The 19,171-nt window shown below is 36.6% G+C and overlaps 1 protein-coding gene across 10 annotated transcripts in view; it reads left to right on the top strand.

Moving 5' to 3' along the window:
• KrT95D (phosphofurin acidic cluster sorting protein KrT95D) overlaps window positions 1–19,171 on the top strand; it is a 387,731-nt gene that overhangs the window by 354,694 nt on the left and 13,866 nt on the right. For all 10 annotated transcript variants that reach the window (XM_081730106.1, XM_081730103.1, XM_081730107.1 and 7 more), the window contains 5 exons: window positions 1,034–1,188; window positions 4,722–4,935; window positions 6,107–6,149; window positions 7,433–7,620; window positions 9,453–9,658. In XM_081730106.1, the coding sequence (XP_081586232.1) occupies window positions 1,034–1,188; window positions 4,722–4,935; window positions 6,107–6,149; window positions 7,433–7,620; window positions 9,453–9,658 (806 nt within the window). The remainder of the gene's footprint in view (window positions 1–1,033; window positions 1,189–4,721; window positions 4,936–6,106; window positions 6,150–7,432; window positions 7,621–9,452; window positions 9,659–19,171) is intronic.

Raw genomic sequence — 19,171 nt, 5'->3', positions numbered from 1 at the left:
TACAATATAGATTTACGACAAGCAATCTTCCGGCAAACCACTGTTAATCGGAGAAACCAGAATTGCAGTGCTTCTATTATTCATACCAGCTCTACAATATTTGTGGAGAAAAAAAAATGAACTAAACTTTTCACGCGCACAAGTTACAGATTTTGCATTGTCTAACGGAAGAACAGCCCTGACTGTAATATTTTAACTGTATTAATAGTTCCTCCCCTCCAAATTCGGGTTAGCTCAATCTTTCTTGGAAGGTCTGACGTTTCTCATCAAGGCATTTTTTGTATTTCTTGGATGGTGAACTAACATAATTTCAGGTACTGGTCAAATAGGAACTCCCAGTGGCTCAGCGACATCATAAACTGTCAAAGCTTTCAAACATTGCTAGTTCTGTGTGGTTTTTGAGACATACACAGTTAGTCGATTGTTATTAGAATCCACTACAGGCCAAACAGAAAATTATCTCTGGGTGAAGTGGAGCAGTTGATGTGGCCCTGAGTGTTCTGTTCAATACCGGGCACCATCTTATTGAACAATGGCGTGTTTCCTAGATGCATAAATTATCTTGTGAAATGGATACCAAGTTATATGGTGTCAATCTCGTTTTATTTACCACATACGTGTATGAGCAGTTTGGGAACCGGAAATGTACAGAACTATTGAAAATGATTGTCAGGGTTTCAGCGTCCTGTCATACGCAATTCAGTTGAGATATTGAGAATAAGCTTGAATAGGAGAAATAGAACACGATCTGTCACCATGAATGGCCCTTAAATAAATAAATGGAATTATGACTATAATGTTTTGTTAGTCTGCTTAAATTTATGTAAAATGTTCATCGATATTTGTTCAAAGTGTAGATCTATTTTCGTTTTACCGTCTTGTAAAATAAATTATATTTAAAATACAAACAAATTCATGTAAACAAGGCTCAGCAAAGCAAGGAATTCTTGTATTTAAGATGAATATAATGGTGTATGTGTATTTGTGATCCCATTCACTTTGATAATTTATTCATTTCCCTTTCGTTTTTCAGCTGTAATACAAATGCCAAACCTCCATCACCAATTAAAGTGTTGTTAGCCGGTTCGGACAGCTATGTAAATACTGTTCTGAGGCATTATGTGGACCAGTTGTCTTTCAAACCGCCCGATTGGCAAAACTATATAAAGTTCCTTGTGGTGCCTCTTGGTGAGTACTTTGCAAAGTTTTTTATTATTTCTTTATTGTGAATGTTTTGTGCCTTTTTGTTTATCTTAAGTAGAACTACGAGGGTGATTCAGAAAGTAATGCCTCCAAAGTGTTACCCTTATTTGTGTTTGACAGATAACACCAATACAGATATCAGTGGAAAGCTTGCAACGTCAGCTACAAATGGTGGCATCATTTTTCAACATGCTTGCGGACAACACACTTGCGCCATCGCGAAACAAGGTCTTTCATGCTGTCTGCGAAGAATTGGGGTCGCTATTGACACACCATTGCAGAACTGCTGCTTTCACCTCCGCGTCACAACTGTAGCGTTGGCCCTGAAGGTTGGTGTAAAGGGACAAGCTTTGCCGATTGATGTCACTACTGTCTGTGTATCTCTCTTATGTAGTTTTTACCTTTTACGAAAATTCACAATTTCTCTTACAAGTTTCAACCTAGAGACTTCAAATTTTTAGAGAAGGAACTTTATAACCTATCGAAGGGAACAATCCGTGCCGATTTTTTATTTAGAATTTTCTTCATTGTTGAAATGGATATTCAAACCTTTAACAATATAACTATTCCAACAATGAAGAAAATTCTAAATAAAAAATCGGCACGGATTGTTTCGTGAATTTTCGTGAAAAGTAAAAAATACATAAGAGATATACGAAGACTGTAGTGATATCTATCGTCAAAGCTTGTCCCTTTACACCAACCTTAAGTTAAGGAAGAGTCAATAGTCGCATGGCGCAATATCCGGACTATAGGGAGAATGTCAACAACAGTGACAGTACTTTTTTTTTTTTTTTTCGGAGCAGAGGACGTGTGGCGTTGCTCCATCGACTGACGTTTCGTTTCCGTGTCGTAATGGTGTATCCATGACTCATCGCCGGCGATGAATGTTCCTGGGTGCACAATCTTCCGCAGTTAGAAATTCAATGACAGCCCGCTGTTTCAACCGGACGTCACTGCTGAATGGCATGGATTGCTCCATTAGTCCGGAACGAGAAAAGATAGAAAGGTGAAACAAGTGACATTCTATAGCTTAATCATCAGTGCATTAATGATTAACAGTTCAGAATGTTTGCAGTACTATTGGCCAAGTCGTGGGCTTGGAGGCATACTTTCTGAGTCACACATGTTAGAACCCTAGAGAAAATTATCATGTTTGTTGTATTTCACTCGTTAATATCAAGAAGTATTATCAGTCATCATTTCAAGACCAGAATTATGATAATTGATTATCGTCTGAGGACATTCATATTTCATAAGACAAAATTAATATCTGGAAATAAAGAATACCATATGTTTACAGCTAGCATCTTTTTCTTCTTTAATTCCCCAATATTTTTTTTCTTTCTTCAGGCAACCATATAATAATAAGATTATTATTACAGAAGACGCCCGGCTGTTATTCCAAATATACATTTCCTATATACCCGCTATGGGGACACTGGAGTCCAGTGGTTATAGCGTTAGATTTACGTCCGCGTGGTCCCAAGTTCGATTCCCGGCCAGTGCTTCTTAATTTTCGGCGTCTACCCAGCATGGTGAAGGGTGTCATATGAATAAAAAAACGTGACAGCCACTAGGTCTAAGGAGCTCCTGATACACGCCTATTAGAGACAGGGCGTGTTTGTCGCTATGCCGGTCGCTAACAGATGGCGTTGGAGCAGCTCAGACCCACAAAATGGGTTGTTACACTAAGTGGTTTGGTTTATATACTCGCTATTCATTTTACAAATCCTCGTTAATCTGTACTCTTGGCTAAAAGTGGACCGTATGGTTCTGATATAAAAACAATATTGGTAAACAAATATTTGATTATTTATTGGACATTTTCGTTACTTATTAAAATAACTTAACTCAATTTCTGATCAGTGCATATCCGCTCAATCCGGACTCCCAACAATTTCATATTAAAAACTTGTATCTTGGATATGAAAATCACTACAAATTGCCTTACAGCTTCTCTAACGTCTTTTTCAGTATAGATCTTCCGCTATGCTACCCACTAAAACATTGCTGTAGGTTGTATCTATCTAGATGAATCCATGCTTCAATGGAGTTGAGTTGATTTTGAGTTAGAGTCCCTTTCAGCAGCGAAGCTACGTGAGACATGGACCTACTGATTAACGTGGAATCCGAACCACATGAACTCCCGTCGGGAATTGAACCCGGGTCTCTCACGCCAAAGGCGCGTACGCTGAGCGCTTAGTCACGAAGGAGCTCCTTGCTTGAGAGACATATACAGTATCCAGCGAGTGATGTTAGGGTTATGGTTTGCAATATAATAGAAGTCAACCGGCTATGAAAATCAGAATGAACGTGGGTAATAGTTTTCAACGAAGCTCCAAAAGGAAATATCACACAATAGATCCAGCGACTGGGGATGGCTATAGGTTCTTATTGTCATCTGGATTACGAAATCAACGCTGTGGAAAGAATCGATTGAGAATCACTATACATTCCTGTGAGAATTGTGAAGAAGCTGTGAACTGTTAGTAACGCGTCTTTAAACTTCGATAGCTGCTCTTTTTAATGGCGTAGACTACTATAGAAACTGTTCAATTCACATTCGCCACCCTATTATGAACACTTTTTGCAAACTAAAGTAAAAGTTGTAAGACTTCCTGTTAGGTTTCACGAAATGGAATCAGTCAGACCTAAAAGGTGTAATGATGATAAAATTTAGGTGAATATAAGTCACTCACTGAAAAATAATAATTATAATCTAAAAGTAGATTACGATCTAAAAAGTACATATTTGTGCAAATTCTCACTTTTTTCACCTATTTTTATATTTCTGATATGTCTTATCCTTAAAAAATAATTATCTCCATTTTGTTGATTTTACATATTGGGATATTCCTCCTTAATTATGTAAGTTGCTCTTATGCTCTTTTTTGTTTTTTATTGTTATTTTTATGTATAGGCCTTTTTGATCTAATTTAGTCAGTGTTATTTGACGGAGTATTGCTTTATATGGTATCGAAAACTAAAAGAGATACTGAAGGCCTATGTATTGTGACTTGTGACTTGACTGTGATAATCTTGGTCGATTTTTCACATGATCCTGTGTATTCAAAAAATATTTCATAATTTCTGCCAATTCTTTTATTTCTTTGTCGTTATTAATGTAGAGCCGCGATGGCTCAGTGGTAGAGCGTTCACCTCTGGTGCAGGGGGTCCTTGGTTCAATTCCAGATCACGCCAAGTGAACCTTGTGGTGGACAAACACCGTGTACATGGTTTTCTCGAAGTTCTCCCGTTTTCTCCCTCTTTCTTCATTCCACCATTTCCTTCATTTTTCCTTTACCTAGCCAGCATAATCAACATAACTTGAAAATTTTGTTTCATTTCATTATCGTTATTAATGGTAATCATAGAAATGTCCATGAGTGGCGTCATGGTATTATTGCAGTAGTACCAACACTGAAAATAATATTTGTTGTATATAAGTTTCCATTTGAGTTATATATTTGCATTACAGTTGAAGTGTATAATATATATTTTTTCCGTATTTATAGGCAACAATACGCTATCACGGTATCTTGGTAGTCTGGATGGTGTGTACGCCTCAGCTTTCGTTGGGGATTCGTGGAAGGAGCTTTTAGAAAGAGCCGAGCTTCAGAAAACAGACTCCCAGGAAATGGTGAATAGGGTACATCGCTACCTCCATAGTTCCAGTGCAACAATTCAGTTACCAGTGGCGGAAGCTATGGTCACATATAAGGAAAAGAGGTATTGCTGTATTTCCAGCCATTTTTGTTCTTTACAACAAAATCATTGGATCTTTTTAAATTTTTAACTTCTTGTCTCAAACTTTCTGTGGGATCAGGCTGGAAGCAAGGTGACTCAAAGGTAAAATGTTCACTTCTGACCCTATGAGTCCCTTATTTGCTTTCAAATCATGTCAGTTGACAACACTGTTCAGCGCTTTCTCCCAGTCGTTCAGTTCACCAATCTTTTCATCATTCACTTGCAGCTGGAACCTATGATGGATTCTAAAATCTAGTTTCCTGAAGGTGAGAGAGTGTGGTAGGAATAGGCTTATTCTGTACGATATAACAGTGCATGATAACCTGTGCACTAGCTAACTGAAACGAATTGAAATCCTGGTGTAATTCAAGGTCCGCAAAAATTTTGAGTCTCGCCTTTGTATCCTTGGTGTTGCATAAGAATATAAAAAGAAAATCAATCAATTATTTAGTTACTTGCATGTACCATCCTGTATCGTAGCCTACTTTGCATAACGAGGGGGTATTCAATTAAAATTCCAACTCATTTTTTCCATGCTTTATGTGGAACGGTGAAACTGAGCGACAATGTATGAGCAGTTTTGTTTGTAAATTCTACCGCGTCTTATTCCACAGTGCATTTTGTGTCTCATTCTTTTCAAGATAGAAGCAAAAATAGCTTTTCATAGCAATAGATGCAAGAGTTTTTAATGCTAATAATTTTATGAAATAAGATTATTTCTTGTCTGTGTGTTCCGAACAAGGATTTCGATTCGGGAAGCTTACGATTTTTCCTCTTCTGGCATCCAATTGTGTTTTATTTTTTATGTGTTCATTATTTTATTTATTAATACCATCAGTAATAATAGTATGATATCTGCAGTTTTGTGCTTGCATATTTGTATAGTACTTTTCAAACTAATAATAATGGTACAGACTTAACAAATCCTTGTTCTCCAACGCTTAATGGGAAATCGCTTGTCTGATTTTGAATATATTAGATGTAAATTATTTATGTAAATTTATTACATAAATATTTGTTTTTTTACATGTCAGTATTTTTTTTTTTTTTTTTTTTTTTTTTTTTTTTTTGTACCTAATGTTAATCATACAAATGGAAAATGCTTTGTGCATATCTTATTTCAATTATGTAATAATAACCTTTATATTTTCAGTTCCGACGACGAGTCTTCCCAAATTTTTATCCCTTTTCTTAACGTAAGTATGGAAATCTTTATTACTACTTTTAAACTAAATTAGACTTTAATGTTACTTATAATTTTCGTTCAGTTAGCAAAATAATTTATTGTCTTAATCGGTAAATACGAAGTTCAATTTATAAAAGGGAAAATTTAATTCTTTGTAATGAATATTATAGATATCATGTCTTGTGTTTTAAGCTCTTTTCCCGATCTTTTACGTGATTATGTTACTAGCTTCAAAGTAATACAAACGTAAACCAGCAATGCACTCTCGATTCGATCCCGTATGGGTGTATGCGTAGATTGTATCCAGCGTAAAGAAAATATTGGATACGGTAGGACTATTCTTCTATAGCTTCGATACTAAAATTGTACGTTGTTATATATATATATATATTATGTACGTTGTTATATATATGCTCAAATATATATCGTATTCGTAATTGTTAAAATTTCAATTATTCATTCATAATTATTGAAATTAGGGATATCAGTAATCATTAATTCACCCGTTGTTTACATAGTATGTACTATTGTAATTAATTGTCAGACTTCTCACAGTGTTGTGACTTTGCTTATCCCCATGTCCAGTAACTTATTAAAGGGGAGTTTTATTATAATATTTTGCTTGTGTATATATATAAAATAGAAAACTTTGAAGTCAGTGTTGGACTTCTAATGAAAATATACTGAAGTGCATTATAAACCTTACAAAGTACGCCATTCTCTTTTCTTTTACATATTTTATAGAAGAACAATATTTTCAGAAAGGAACTTCCCCAGGATAATACTAAATGTCCATGATTCCACGTTGATGACATGCATACTTCCTCTAAACCATTTTGTTTTATGTGCTTAGGCTTATTGTTGGGCTTTGTAACAATTAAATTTTGTACGAAAAGTATTGTTATCTCCATACCAAACCCCAGCCTGTAGAACCGGGTAGTTTTCTTCCTAGGTTGTTTTTCCTTAGCTTTTGTAGATTTTCTGATGGGCCATATCAGTTTAGTCGGTCCTTGATTTCTTCGGCACCTGCTATCTAGTAGTCGTTCCCTGCCCGCACCTAGGAGGCATCTAGTCAGAGTCCGACATCTACAGGTTTGGAAAATAAACTGGTATGGTTATGTAACTTGTAAGGCTATTGCTCGAACATATCATGCAGCTACATCCTCGCTTGAGTTCTTGCCTCTAATAGGCAGTATAAGTAAATATTTGTTTTATGTTTGTGTAGAATTACTTGAAATACCATATAACTTATATTGAACACTAATTTCTTCTAATGTAAAACTGTATTTCCAGGACGTAAGACTAGGCTCAACAGAAGGTTCGGCATCGGCATCCGTAGATCTGGAAGAAACTCAAATGTCAGCTCCCCTTCTCTCAGGGTCTCCACCGAATTATGGAGCACCTCAGGAGAAGAAAGAAAGGATAACACCTCCAAGCTCACCTAATATCAATATCAACAGCTCATATACTGCTCCTCAGAGGTAAGTCCAGGATTTGCACATTACTATATTTGATCGTTTTGATGTCAAGCTTGTCAGCAGTAATTTAACCCTTTAGTGCCGAAATTCTGTTTTGACAAGCCGAAATTATGTTTTGACAATTATGATATATATCTTCCTATATTTATTTTTGATCCAGCGTCACTTTATTCTCGTTATGAAGTTATCAAATTATATTTCCATATATCGGAAATCTGATACCTATTATAATAAATAGTATTAAAGTTATTTTATGTACTAATAAACGTAACTACGTACTCAGTAATAAGAAAAAATGCATAAATAACTATGACATTTTAGTAAGAGAGTATTTTCCCTTCCAAATAATTGAAATTGGATCGATCCGTTCTTGAGTCCCACAAACACCAATTTTCAGAATGATTTTAACGGTAATTACGATGGATTGTAAGATAAATGGGTATAATAACAAATAGTAGTAATTTTAATAGAAGTATAAATTAATAAAGTGAAAAATCTTCACTTACCGTAAGGAATTAGGATGGCGCAGATTATTTCAAGGAAGGTGAATCACTTTTCATGACAACATCAGGCAACTGGCTTTCTGATTATTTTGGTGTCTCTTTTCTTAGTCTTTTCATGCCCTTTGCTAAGGAATCACTTGATATCTTTTGAGAACCAACATTCCAAAGTATGTGACGTTGGCGACATTTTAATCTTTTCCAAAATGTTCGATGATGTTATCACTGAACAAGTTAAGAAGGATTTTATTAGGGTATTACTTCCCAACGACTGCCTTGGTTTTTGACCACATACTGGAAAGATCTTTATTTCAGCAGTGGAAATAGTTTGGATTCCGGAGCAGTGTTCGGATTTCGGAGGTAATACTGTAACACCAGTGGTTTCTAAACCTAATTCCTATCACGACCCCCATTATATGACATCCTCTTGCCTGCGACCCGCTCATAATTTCTCGTTTGTAATAAGCTTGTGTGGGATTTTTAATATACATATTGCGGAGACCTCACAATAGCCATCTATTTCTATAATAGTAGAATCCATTTCTTGTATATAGTAGATACAGTAATAGTAATATATTCCCTACGATGAAAGTACTGGTTCAAGATGGATATTAAACCCCTTCATTGAAGAGGCCATCAAAGTAGTTAATCTAAGCCCACCAATGTATAGAATTATCGTGTGAAAAGTCCTTACAACTGGTTTTCTGTAACAAAGACTAACGAGTTCTGGCTGAAGAGGAGAGAAGAATGTCCTGGTCTGGTATTTACTGCTTTAAAAGTAATAATTGCATTTGCTACATCGTGTCTGTGCGAAAGTGGTTTTTCTTCCATGGTGAGCATTAAAACAAAGACAAGAAATCGCTCATCAGTTGAAAATGAACTTGGTAATGTGCGTCAAGAAGATTGAACCGGACATTGCCGCATTACTGAAATCACACTATGCTTAGGTATCTCATTAGCTTTCAATTTTAATTGTATTTCAATATGCAGGTTTTGTTGCATTTGTATTTTTCTAGTGTTTCAATATTCAGTTCTCATTAGTTTCATATCGTGCCTCTTTCATTTAAATTGATTTTTAAGCAACTTCTTACCTGTTGAAAATGTTTAGTAGACCAATTTTTTGTTGTTCTTAACAGTATGAATAAAAATAAAAATATGCCTGTCAGAACAAATCGCGGCCCCCAGGTTGAAAAATCTTGCTGTATACTAATAATAATCTTGGTCTCTAACTTTTCTCCTTATAATGTCATTCTTTTCTTTTTAAAGTTGAAAATGGAAATATGAACATATACTATTAGCAAAACACATTTTAAAGTTGTTCCATTTGTGTTGCAGGGATTCTCTAGTGGAGCCGATGGAGTTACAGTTGGACTATTGGCTTGTCCCAAGCAAAGGTGAAGCCGGACGAAAGGGAGAAACAACTAAGTCATCGCTGAAAACGAGTTTTCGTTCTCTCCAAATTCAAAGGCTTCCAGGCGCTGGAGACCAGCCTTCTCCACATTTCATGATGAATTACACAACCAAAGAGAAGAAACAGAAAAGTAAGTCTTTCGTTTTAGTGTTTAACTTTTATTTGCATTCCTTTAGTATATTCGTTTTATTAAATACAGTCAGAAGGCAATTTTGTACTAGAAAAATGAATATAAATAATGGAGAAAAAAGAGTTTTTCGAGGGAGAACGGTCACAGTGTATGTACAGGGCTTGCAGTGTATGCATAGGCAATTTGCTGCCCCTCTTTCTCCAGAAAGAACAAATCTTAAAAGCCACGAGTATGCTACCTATGATGAACAACGAAGGGGAGGGAAAGAGCACTTACATTTAGAAAAGCCTTAACACTACAAATACAATTTCGTTGTGTCTTTTTTTTTTTTTTTTTCTTTCTTTAAATAATGATCTGTTATGTTTATGAAAGATAAAGCAAACAGACCAACACAGGAAAGATAGTAATTCCTTTTATAGAATTTAATATCGAGTTTCAATCTCAGTATATCAATGTACAATTCCAGCAGCTCTTTTATCTTTATTTCTTGATTTTCATTCTACATCTGTTAAAATTAAATAAATAAATAAATAAAATAAAAATTGTTTCCACCTTCAATAATAAGGAACTTGTTTGTGACAGAGACAAGACTAGTTGTCATATCAAAACTGTAATAACTAAATGGAACAGGTGTTCGCTACTGTTCTAGAATTGAGTTTTTTATTTGACAACAATTAAGCAATTCATGCTGGGATTTGTTTGACCATTTGCTTTAGCACTGTCCATGTGCCCTTAAAATAATGCGACTTAAACATGATTTATGAATGTAGTATTCAAATAGAAGGTCAGCTTAGTAAATTTAAGTACCATCATCATAAAGTCTGTTTTCAACAGAAATATTTATTTTAAATAATATAGTTATGACAGATTTTGCCGCCCCGTGGAAATACACGTGTTGCACATATGATAGAGCTGGCCCTGATAACAAATGTGATATTGCATATTTTCTTTTCACACATGGATTTGAAATGTGTAATAATCTAACGTAGTACCATTTGAAAGAAACATGACTTTATGTTGGGTTGGCAATACTGTTAACTTGGTGGTATCGCAGAATATATATATATATATATATATATATATATATATATATATATATATTTGGTCTAGGAATTAATTCGTGCGGGTGGACAAGAGATGGCGCAACGAACGGAGCGTCCCACAGTTCCGTGTATCCACACATGTGTTGCAAACCCCTGTCATCGCGTATCGTTCGTAGTATAGGGCAGTGGATTAAAGCGTCAACAACACCAGTTTGTTGTGAAGTGAACATGGCGCAATTTGTGCCTGATAAAGTGTTTTTGCGGAGTGTCCTGCTGCATTACTTTAACATGCAGAAAAGTGCGACTGAAAGTCATCGTATTTTGGTGGAAGTGTATGGTGACCATGCTCTAGCTGAGCGAACGAGTCAGAAGTGGTTTGCACGGTTTAGAAGTGGTGATTTCGGCTTGGCAGACTAAGAGCGAGCTGGACAGCCAAAAAAATTTCAAGACGAAGAATTGACAGCATTGCTCGAGCAGGATTCGTGTCAAACGCAGGAACAACTTGCAGCAGCATTAGGCGTTGATCAAACAACAGTCTCCAAACGCTTGAAAGCCATGGGAATGATTCAAAAGATGTCACATTGGGTTCCACATGAATTGAAAGACAGAGACGTTGAAAGACGAAAAACCATTTGCGAATTGCTGCTTCAACGACAGAGCAGAAAGGGGTTTCTGCATCGAATTATTACGGGTGATGAGAAGTGGATCCATTACGAGAACCCTAAACGAAAAAAGGCCTGGGTGAAACCAGGTGAACCAGGTCCATCACAACCAAAACGAGATATTCACTGTGCAAAGGTTATGCTGTGCATATGGTGGGATATGAAAGGTGTGGTGTACTATGAGCTGCTGCAACCGGGTGAAACTATGAATGGAGAACGTTATCGACGACAATTAATGCGTTTGAAGCAAGCTCTGGCCAGAACACGACCAGAATGGGAGAACAGACATGATAAACTTATTGTTCAACATGATAACGCTCGCCCACATGTCGCAAAACCGGTCAAAACCTATTTAGAAAATGTCGGATGGGAAGTTTTACCCCACCCGCCGTATTCACCAGACGTTGCTCCTTCGGACTACTACTTGTTCGATTGCATGAACAACGATTTGATTGGACAGCGGTTTACTTCTTCAGAAGATATCGAAACATGGGTCTCTGACTGGATCGCTTCCAAGGATGAGGACTTCTTTCGCCACGGAATCCGTACATTGCCTGACAGATGGGCGAAAGTGGTGGCTAGCGATGGACAATATTTTTCTTAAGGTATTTATGTATTTTGTGTTTGTACTACAGCTTCAATGTGTGCGTACCAACCGCACGAATTAATTCCTAGACCAAATATATATATATATACCTAATCTTATCATAAATACTGTCGTAAAAGAGTTTTAAGTACATTGACACAAAATGGTTAGAAATATTTTAATGTCTTAATAACATGAGTTAAATGGATGCATTATGAACCAAAATCACAAATAATTATTCGAAATGGCCACTATTAGCACGCGCACGTCCTTAAGTCTTTGTGGCCATTCATCAATTGCATTACGCAACACATCAACTAGAAAACCTGCGTCTGCCTTACGAAGAGATCGCTTGTAACTTTCAGTATTGGGATGTCTCTTCTTGCAAGCCACTTCCTGAAGCTTGGACCACAATTTGTAGTCCAGAAGGTTTAGGTCCAGAGTTGCAGAAGACCAATCTGATGTGGAAATAGAGTCCGGAATATTTTTTCCAGCCATTGCTGGGGTGTCCGTGCCTTGTGAGCTGGGACTGAGTCCTTCAGAAAGCTCCAGTTCTATCCATGGAAGAAAGTGTTGGTGAGATTCTTGACTAGGCTTTCAGGCACCGTATCCTGGTACATGTTGGCTGACGTTTTGGCCCCCTTTTCATAGAAACAGAGCTCCGTTGTGCCCTCATAGCTTACATCCCATCACACCATGACTGAGGAAGGATGCTGACACTTCTGGATCCTTGGATCCTTTTCACCACTTCTCTAGAGAATGTGGCATATATCCCGTAATTTTCGGCATTAAAAGTCTCCTAGGCACTGAAAATCTTTTTATCAGTGAAAAGGGTTCGACGGTGTCCATTTGCTGTGTAATGTTTAAGTGAGCGCTTTGCTTTTAGGAGGCTCTGATGCTTTAGTTCGTTTGCCAGATGTCCTTTCCGTTGTTTGTAAACATGGAGTCCTAGGTCACTGATTAACGTGCGAGATATAGACATATTCGGTATCATTAGCTCACAAGCCATAACTGACTGTTTCTTAACTGGATTTTGTCGGACACGCGCCGCCACTTCTTTCACTAGTTCCGGTGTTCGTACTGTGCGTAATCTACTTTTCCGCAGGCGGTCTTTCACAGTTCCAGTCTCAACAAAGTGCTGGATAGTGCGATAAACGAATTTTCTACTAATTTGCAGCTTCTGGAAGCTTTTGAAAATCTTCCCAGGTGATTTGCGTACTTGTGCAACGCTATCACTGCCACACGATTTTCATACTCGCCTCCATTCCATCTTGACCACCTACAACTGACACCTTTACACTTCTTCAGCTCATACAGCAATGACTCACGCTTCACGGTATCGCTCTTGACGTGGTTCGCTCGCTTGTACAGGCGGAAGTACAGCCATCCTCAAAAGTTGGGACAGTATTTGTGGTAAGACAATATATAGAAAAATAGAAACAATGAAAAGAATGTTTGGAAATTTAAAAATAAATAATAAACATGCTCGCTGTTACTATTATATATATATAAAAAAAAGTGTTTAATATGGGTCTTTTTTTAATTTATTGGTAACTTTTTTTTTCTTTCTTTCTTCCTTCCTCTTGGTAGATGTTCGTTGGTCAGGGAATTATTCTTCCCAAAAAGTTTGGAAAGCCAAGAAAGGTCCGGGTAAATAATTTTAAAAATTCTCTGGCATCTTTGTGCTCCTTTTTTCTAAATCTTCCTGTGACTAAATTTTTCACAATGTAATTGTAAATACTAACAAAGTTACGTCCTCGAACATTAGTGTGGTAAAACATTTGTCTTACGAATGTTGCTCGTTTTAAATGTGCATCATTATATACATAACAGCTGAAATAGTGCAGTCCCGAAGCGGGCATGGAAAACAAATGTTGTGTGATAAAATCTTCCCTATTATTATTCTCGTTATAACATGCATCTAATCCAATATGTATCCTATTTGTTGAGAGTAAATCGGACAGTTTTTAAGTTGTTATTAATCCCTTAAGTGAGAGAGAGTGAGTATGTATATCTACGAATAGAAATTATTGATAGGTTCAATTAACGTTTTTTTTTTTCTCCGTGAAGTAATTGAAGTAATTGATAAATCTAATGTTTGAAATTTTATTTTGAAGCTCCGGTTACATATTGTAGGATTTAAGTGACAAACTTTCTTAATTAGAAACAAAAGATGTGATACCCAGCAAACTGAAACTCTAATTAGATTGTGTCTTGCTAAAAGTTATGGGAAAAAAAAAAGCTTTATAGATTTCTGTAGATACAGCAGCATTCTGTAGGTACAGCGGCATTTGATGATGCTGACCATTTTCTTCTCATAGAATATAAAACTAGTCTATGTGCAAAATGATTGCTTTAACTTTCGCTTCCCAAGCAATTAAATACCACAGTTTTCCATCGCATCTTTCTTAATAATAGAGTTACCATCCGTAAAACTTAGGTTTAATTACTGGTGAAAACTTCTGTGGTTCGAATCCTACGTTAACCCATTCAGATCCGTAAGAATTGTAAGGCAGGTGAAACATACGATGTGTGTTAGAAAAGTAATGAGAGTGATTTCGTACTAACTAAAGTTTTTATGTTTTTCAAACAACAATGTTATCCTCTTCAAAGTAGTTCCCTTGGGCAGATATACACCGACGGAGTCGTTGTTCCCACTCTTGGTAGTAGCGCTGGAAGTCTTCAACTGGTATGGTTTTTAACTGGTCGGTCACAGTCTTTTGAATGTTCTCCAGAGTTGTAAAATGACGTCCTTTTAGGACATGTTTCAAGTTCGGTAAAAGGAAAAAGTCACAAGGACTCAAATCAGGTGAATAGGGGGGTTGAAGAACAACAGTAATGCGTTTTGAGGTCAAAAATTCACTGATGGAAATGGCCATGTGATACGGGGCATTGTCATGATCATGACTTGTCTGCAATGTCTGGTCTCACACGAATCACTTTTTTCCTGAGCCTTTCAAGGACACTTTTATAAAACACTTGGGTGACAGTTTGTCCTGGTGGCACAAATTCTTTCTGCACGATATCCTTACTGTCAAAAAAAAAAAAAAAAAAAGCATCGTCTTGATCTTTGATTTTCTCATTCGACTTTCTTCGGCCGAGGAGATGACGGAGTGTGCCACTTTGTTTCAGGATCGTACTCAAATATTCAGGATTCATCACGTGATCACACAATTGAAGAATTCTTGGTCATTGGCAATCCTCTCAAGAAGATAAACGCACACGTTTTTCCGATTGTCCTTCTGTTCAGTTGTGAGGTTTTTCGGCACCATTGTGGCACAAATCTTTCGGATGTCCAAATCGTCTGTCAAAATTTGATGTACGGTGAAAGTGTTTAAATTTAAATGTTCACTCATCATCCTTATTGTTAAACGACGGTTTGATCTCACAAGAGCCCTCACACGTTTAACGTTTCCGTCAGTTTTTGAAGTTCTCCCTGAGCGAGGTTCATCTTCAACGTGTTCTCGGCCTTCCAAAAATGATTTGTGCCAGCGGAAAACTTGTGCTCTTGATGAGCAATGTTCCCCATAGGTCTGCTTCAACTTTTCAAAAGTCACACTCGCGGACTCGCCAAATTTAACACAAAACTTTATTGCACAACGTTGCTCTAAATTCCGATGCTCCATTTCTGTAACACACAACAAAAACACAACTTCACTGATGGCGCTGTCAAAAATAATGTGTTAGCTGTACGGAGTTGTAACTCGGACTGAGGAAGTGGAAGGGATCAACAGGCCGGTAGACACAATGTTGCCAGTCTCATTACTTTCCTCACACGCCTTGTATTTTATAAGTTATTGAGGCTGCATCTGATATATAAATTTGAAAAAAGAAAAAAAATCCCCAATTCATTACTTCAGCATACCTAGTTATGACCTGTGACAGATATATCCATATGGTAAATAACGGATATTTTTAAACAAATAAGCATAAGCAATTCTATCCATGAATTTTTATTTATTTTTAAAGTTTCATTCCTCTGAATAGTGTGTGCAATTATAACGTTCGTGTATGCTACCTATCTATTTCATAAATCGATGAGTAACTGGTAAAAATTGTACGAAATCAGAGACTGATCGTCAAACTTTTGTAGAACAATTTGTATTTATATTCGTTTGTATTCAGTCTCATTTAGGTAATCCCTGAAGTTTTAACATCCAATTCACGAAACTTTAAACCTTTAAATGATCCAGTACAAATTTAGGACATATAAACAAATATGTTCCTTGGACGTAAATGTCTTATACAGGAGTTGATTCGGGTGTCACAAAATCTTGGAACTGAAAGGAGACATTATACATCCAGCAGAATTATTGAAATATTCATTCTACACTACTGAACTAGACTTATTTATGTAATTTAAGCGTGACAGAACATCTTGATGATGTAGCACGCCAAGGTAATATCGCAGTGTCCACATAGTGCGCTTATATACAACCAGCTAAACTATGCAGAAGTGCATAGCATAGATTTTTGAGCATCAACATGAGTCAAGTATAGATATACCACATTGACTTGACACCTATAGTCTTCCGTTTCAAGCGGTGCTATCGGCTGAAGGAATTCCGCTCCCTTTCGTCATCCGCTCTCTCGCTTAGCGACAGCTGAACCCTTATTGGCTCAACGCGCGGGTGTGAGCTTTAGTTCGCATTTTTGCCACGGAGCAAGACATTTTGGTAGCACTATAGAAACAATGTTGCATGAATACGTTTTTCTTTCAGAAGGTTTGTTTCATCTTGAATGTGTTGCAGGAAAGATGCATATTCGCATTTCATCAAGACTAATCTAGTAGAGTAGAGAGTGGATTAAAACATGACCAGAACAACAACCAACATTCAGTACAAGAAGAACGAAGAAATGCAGTAGTTTTTGTGAACTGTTTCTATTGCTCAGTTGAACGAAGCTTATTCTGACGTGCAACTCGAGACAGTATATCTTCGATGTAAAATCAAATATTAAAATCCGTGCATTAATGATCTTAGAAATACGAAAGGGACCATAAAGTCGAATCTCATACCTTATCCGCATGGAGCGCAATATTTTTAAAAGATTCGAGTGCAAAAAAACTTGTTTATTTTCCCTAAATCTCTACCTAACTTCCGTTTTCGTTTTTATTTCCGAATATTAAGGGGTATAACATGTAATGCCTGAAAGCAGTGAGTGCATTTGAAACCTATATATGTGTGTGTATGTGTGTTCAAACACCTGAGCATGATGCTTGCAGGATTGATTTCAACGACTGTTAAAATTAATAAATTGTTAAAAAAAGATACTTCGGGAAAGATAACCATTTTCTGTAAAATCTTTTTTCCCCATGCATTGAATTGTCTCTGAGTGTATACGTTTAAGTAAGTATTATGTTACATCCAGGTAATGTTATAAGTTGTTCTTTTAGTTGTAGGTGTTCGGACATACCTTTAAGGTATACGTGTAATATGTAAACACCACTCATTCTAGCTTTGAAAGACAAATTCTGACCAAAGCATTTACTATTTAATGAATAATATCGTTACAGTTTCGGCAAAGTATCTTTGCCTCCACCAGACATTATCTTCTGTAATACGAGTGGGAGTCCGAAAATAAGTTTCCCCAGACGACCGTGGATAGAGGCGGGGATGCAAGACCAAAAATATCATATGACATTAAAGATCAGATGTACCTTTATTTTTTCACATAAGTACCACGTATATTGAGACATTTGTCATACCGGTCTATAAGCTTCAAAAGTCCTTCCAGGAAAAATTCAGGGCTCTGCATACGGAAGAAGCGTCGAACAGCTTCTGTGACTTCAGCATTGCTTCCAATGTGTCTGCCGCCGAGAGTCTTCTTCAAAGCCGGAAACAAAATGGAAGTCACTCGGTGCGAAATCAGGATTGTATGGCGGATGGACAAGTCGCTCCCACCCGAGGGAGAAAACGAGAGGGAAACTTATTTTCTGACTCCACCTCCTACGTAAAATATGATGAGATCTCAGTTTTTCGTATACTCATATCTGGATTTTGCATAGCGTTAATAAGTATTTAATATGCAAAGTATCTATAACCAATGCACATGGACGTTGATGAAAATTATTTGTTGAATGCTAATGAGAGAATGAGAACTAGGGTATCTCGTGAGATAACTTACCCATTTTGTGATCTATAGTATAGAGTAAATTAAGAAACGACTCACGGCTTTGCAACGTAAGTAAATATTCTCCTAATTACCATATGTGAGGATTTTTGTTTAATTATTCTTTCTTCTCCATTTCCGTATGCTCTTACTGACCAACCATGTCATGTCGTAAATTTCATCATCTTCCGCTGAGTTCTACCAATATGACCAACGCTACTAATATGGCGCCAAACCGGGTGCTTCTCAGTTATTGCTGTTTTTTCTTCTTATTTCTTCTCGCCTTTCTTGTCAAAGCTTTTAGTAAGAGCTTTGCCCTCTCTGCTAGTGTAGTGGCTAGCTAATGCACCTTTAGTGGTCCCGGATTCGATTCCCAATGAAAGAACACGGAATTTTACGGTGGTTCAGATCCACTTTAAATTATAGGTCGACTTCTCATACAGCATTAGTTCTAAAAACGAACGCCAAACTTTCAACAAATAAATTTAAACAAAATTCAAAAAAATAAATAATAGCCTCAGAGATAGCCATATTGCATGTGAAGATTTTCTCTAGATTTCCCGTCTTTCCACATATTTTATTATCAGTTACTTACATCTATAAGTCTTTCTTGTTAGTTTAAAATAGTACAAATAAACTTAATGTTTTCGTAACTGATACGACAAATTTTACAGATATTTCTGCCCCTTGTGCATATTCTTACGAAACATGAAAATCCCCTTTCACAGTGGAAAGTTTCTTTTTGTAGCGCCAGGTCAACTTGGAAGTTGGCGTGAATATATTCTACGAACTTCATTTCCATGTTTGGAAATAAAAATGCATTAATTTGAAATAAAGCATACACAAGTGATAGTAATAAATTATAGTTCGTCTTGTACATTTCGAATTAGTTATAAATTTGAATTTTATTACTTTCAATTTTTTGAATTTGAATTTCTGAATCCATGTGTACATAAGACTTTTTGGATACTTTTGGTAGTGGAAATTTTCTATAACAGGGCTCGAAAAATTTTCTGATAGGCATAACTTGTAAGAACCTGGTGCCCCACCAATTTGACACGTAAGCCTACATGTTTTGACCTAGTTACTGGTATAACAAGCACAATTAGAA

The sequence above is a fragment of the Thermobia domestica genome, chromosome 11 (genome assembly GCF_964235325.1).
Source record: "Thermobia domestica chromosome 11, izTheDome1.hap1.1, whole genome shotgun sequence".
Lineage (NCBI taxonomy): Eukaryota > Metazoa > Arthropoda > Insecta > Zygentoma > Lepismatidae > Thermobia > Thermobia domestica.
The sequence above is the reverse complement of the archived record's forward strand: the minus strand, read 5'-3'. Positions and strand labels throughout refer to the sequence as shown.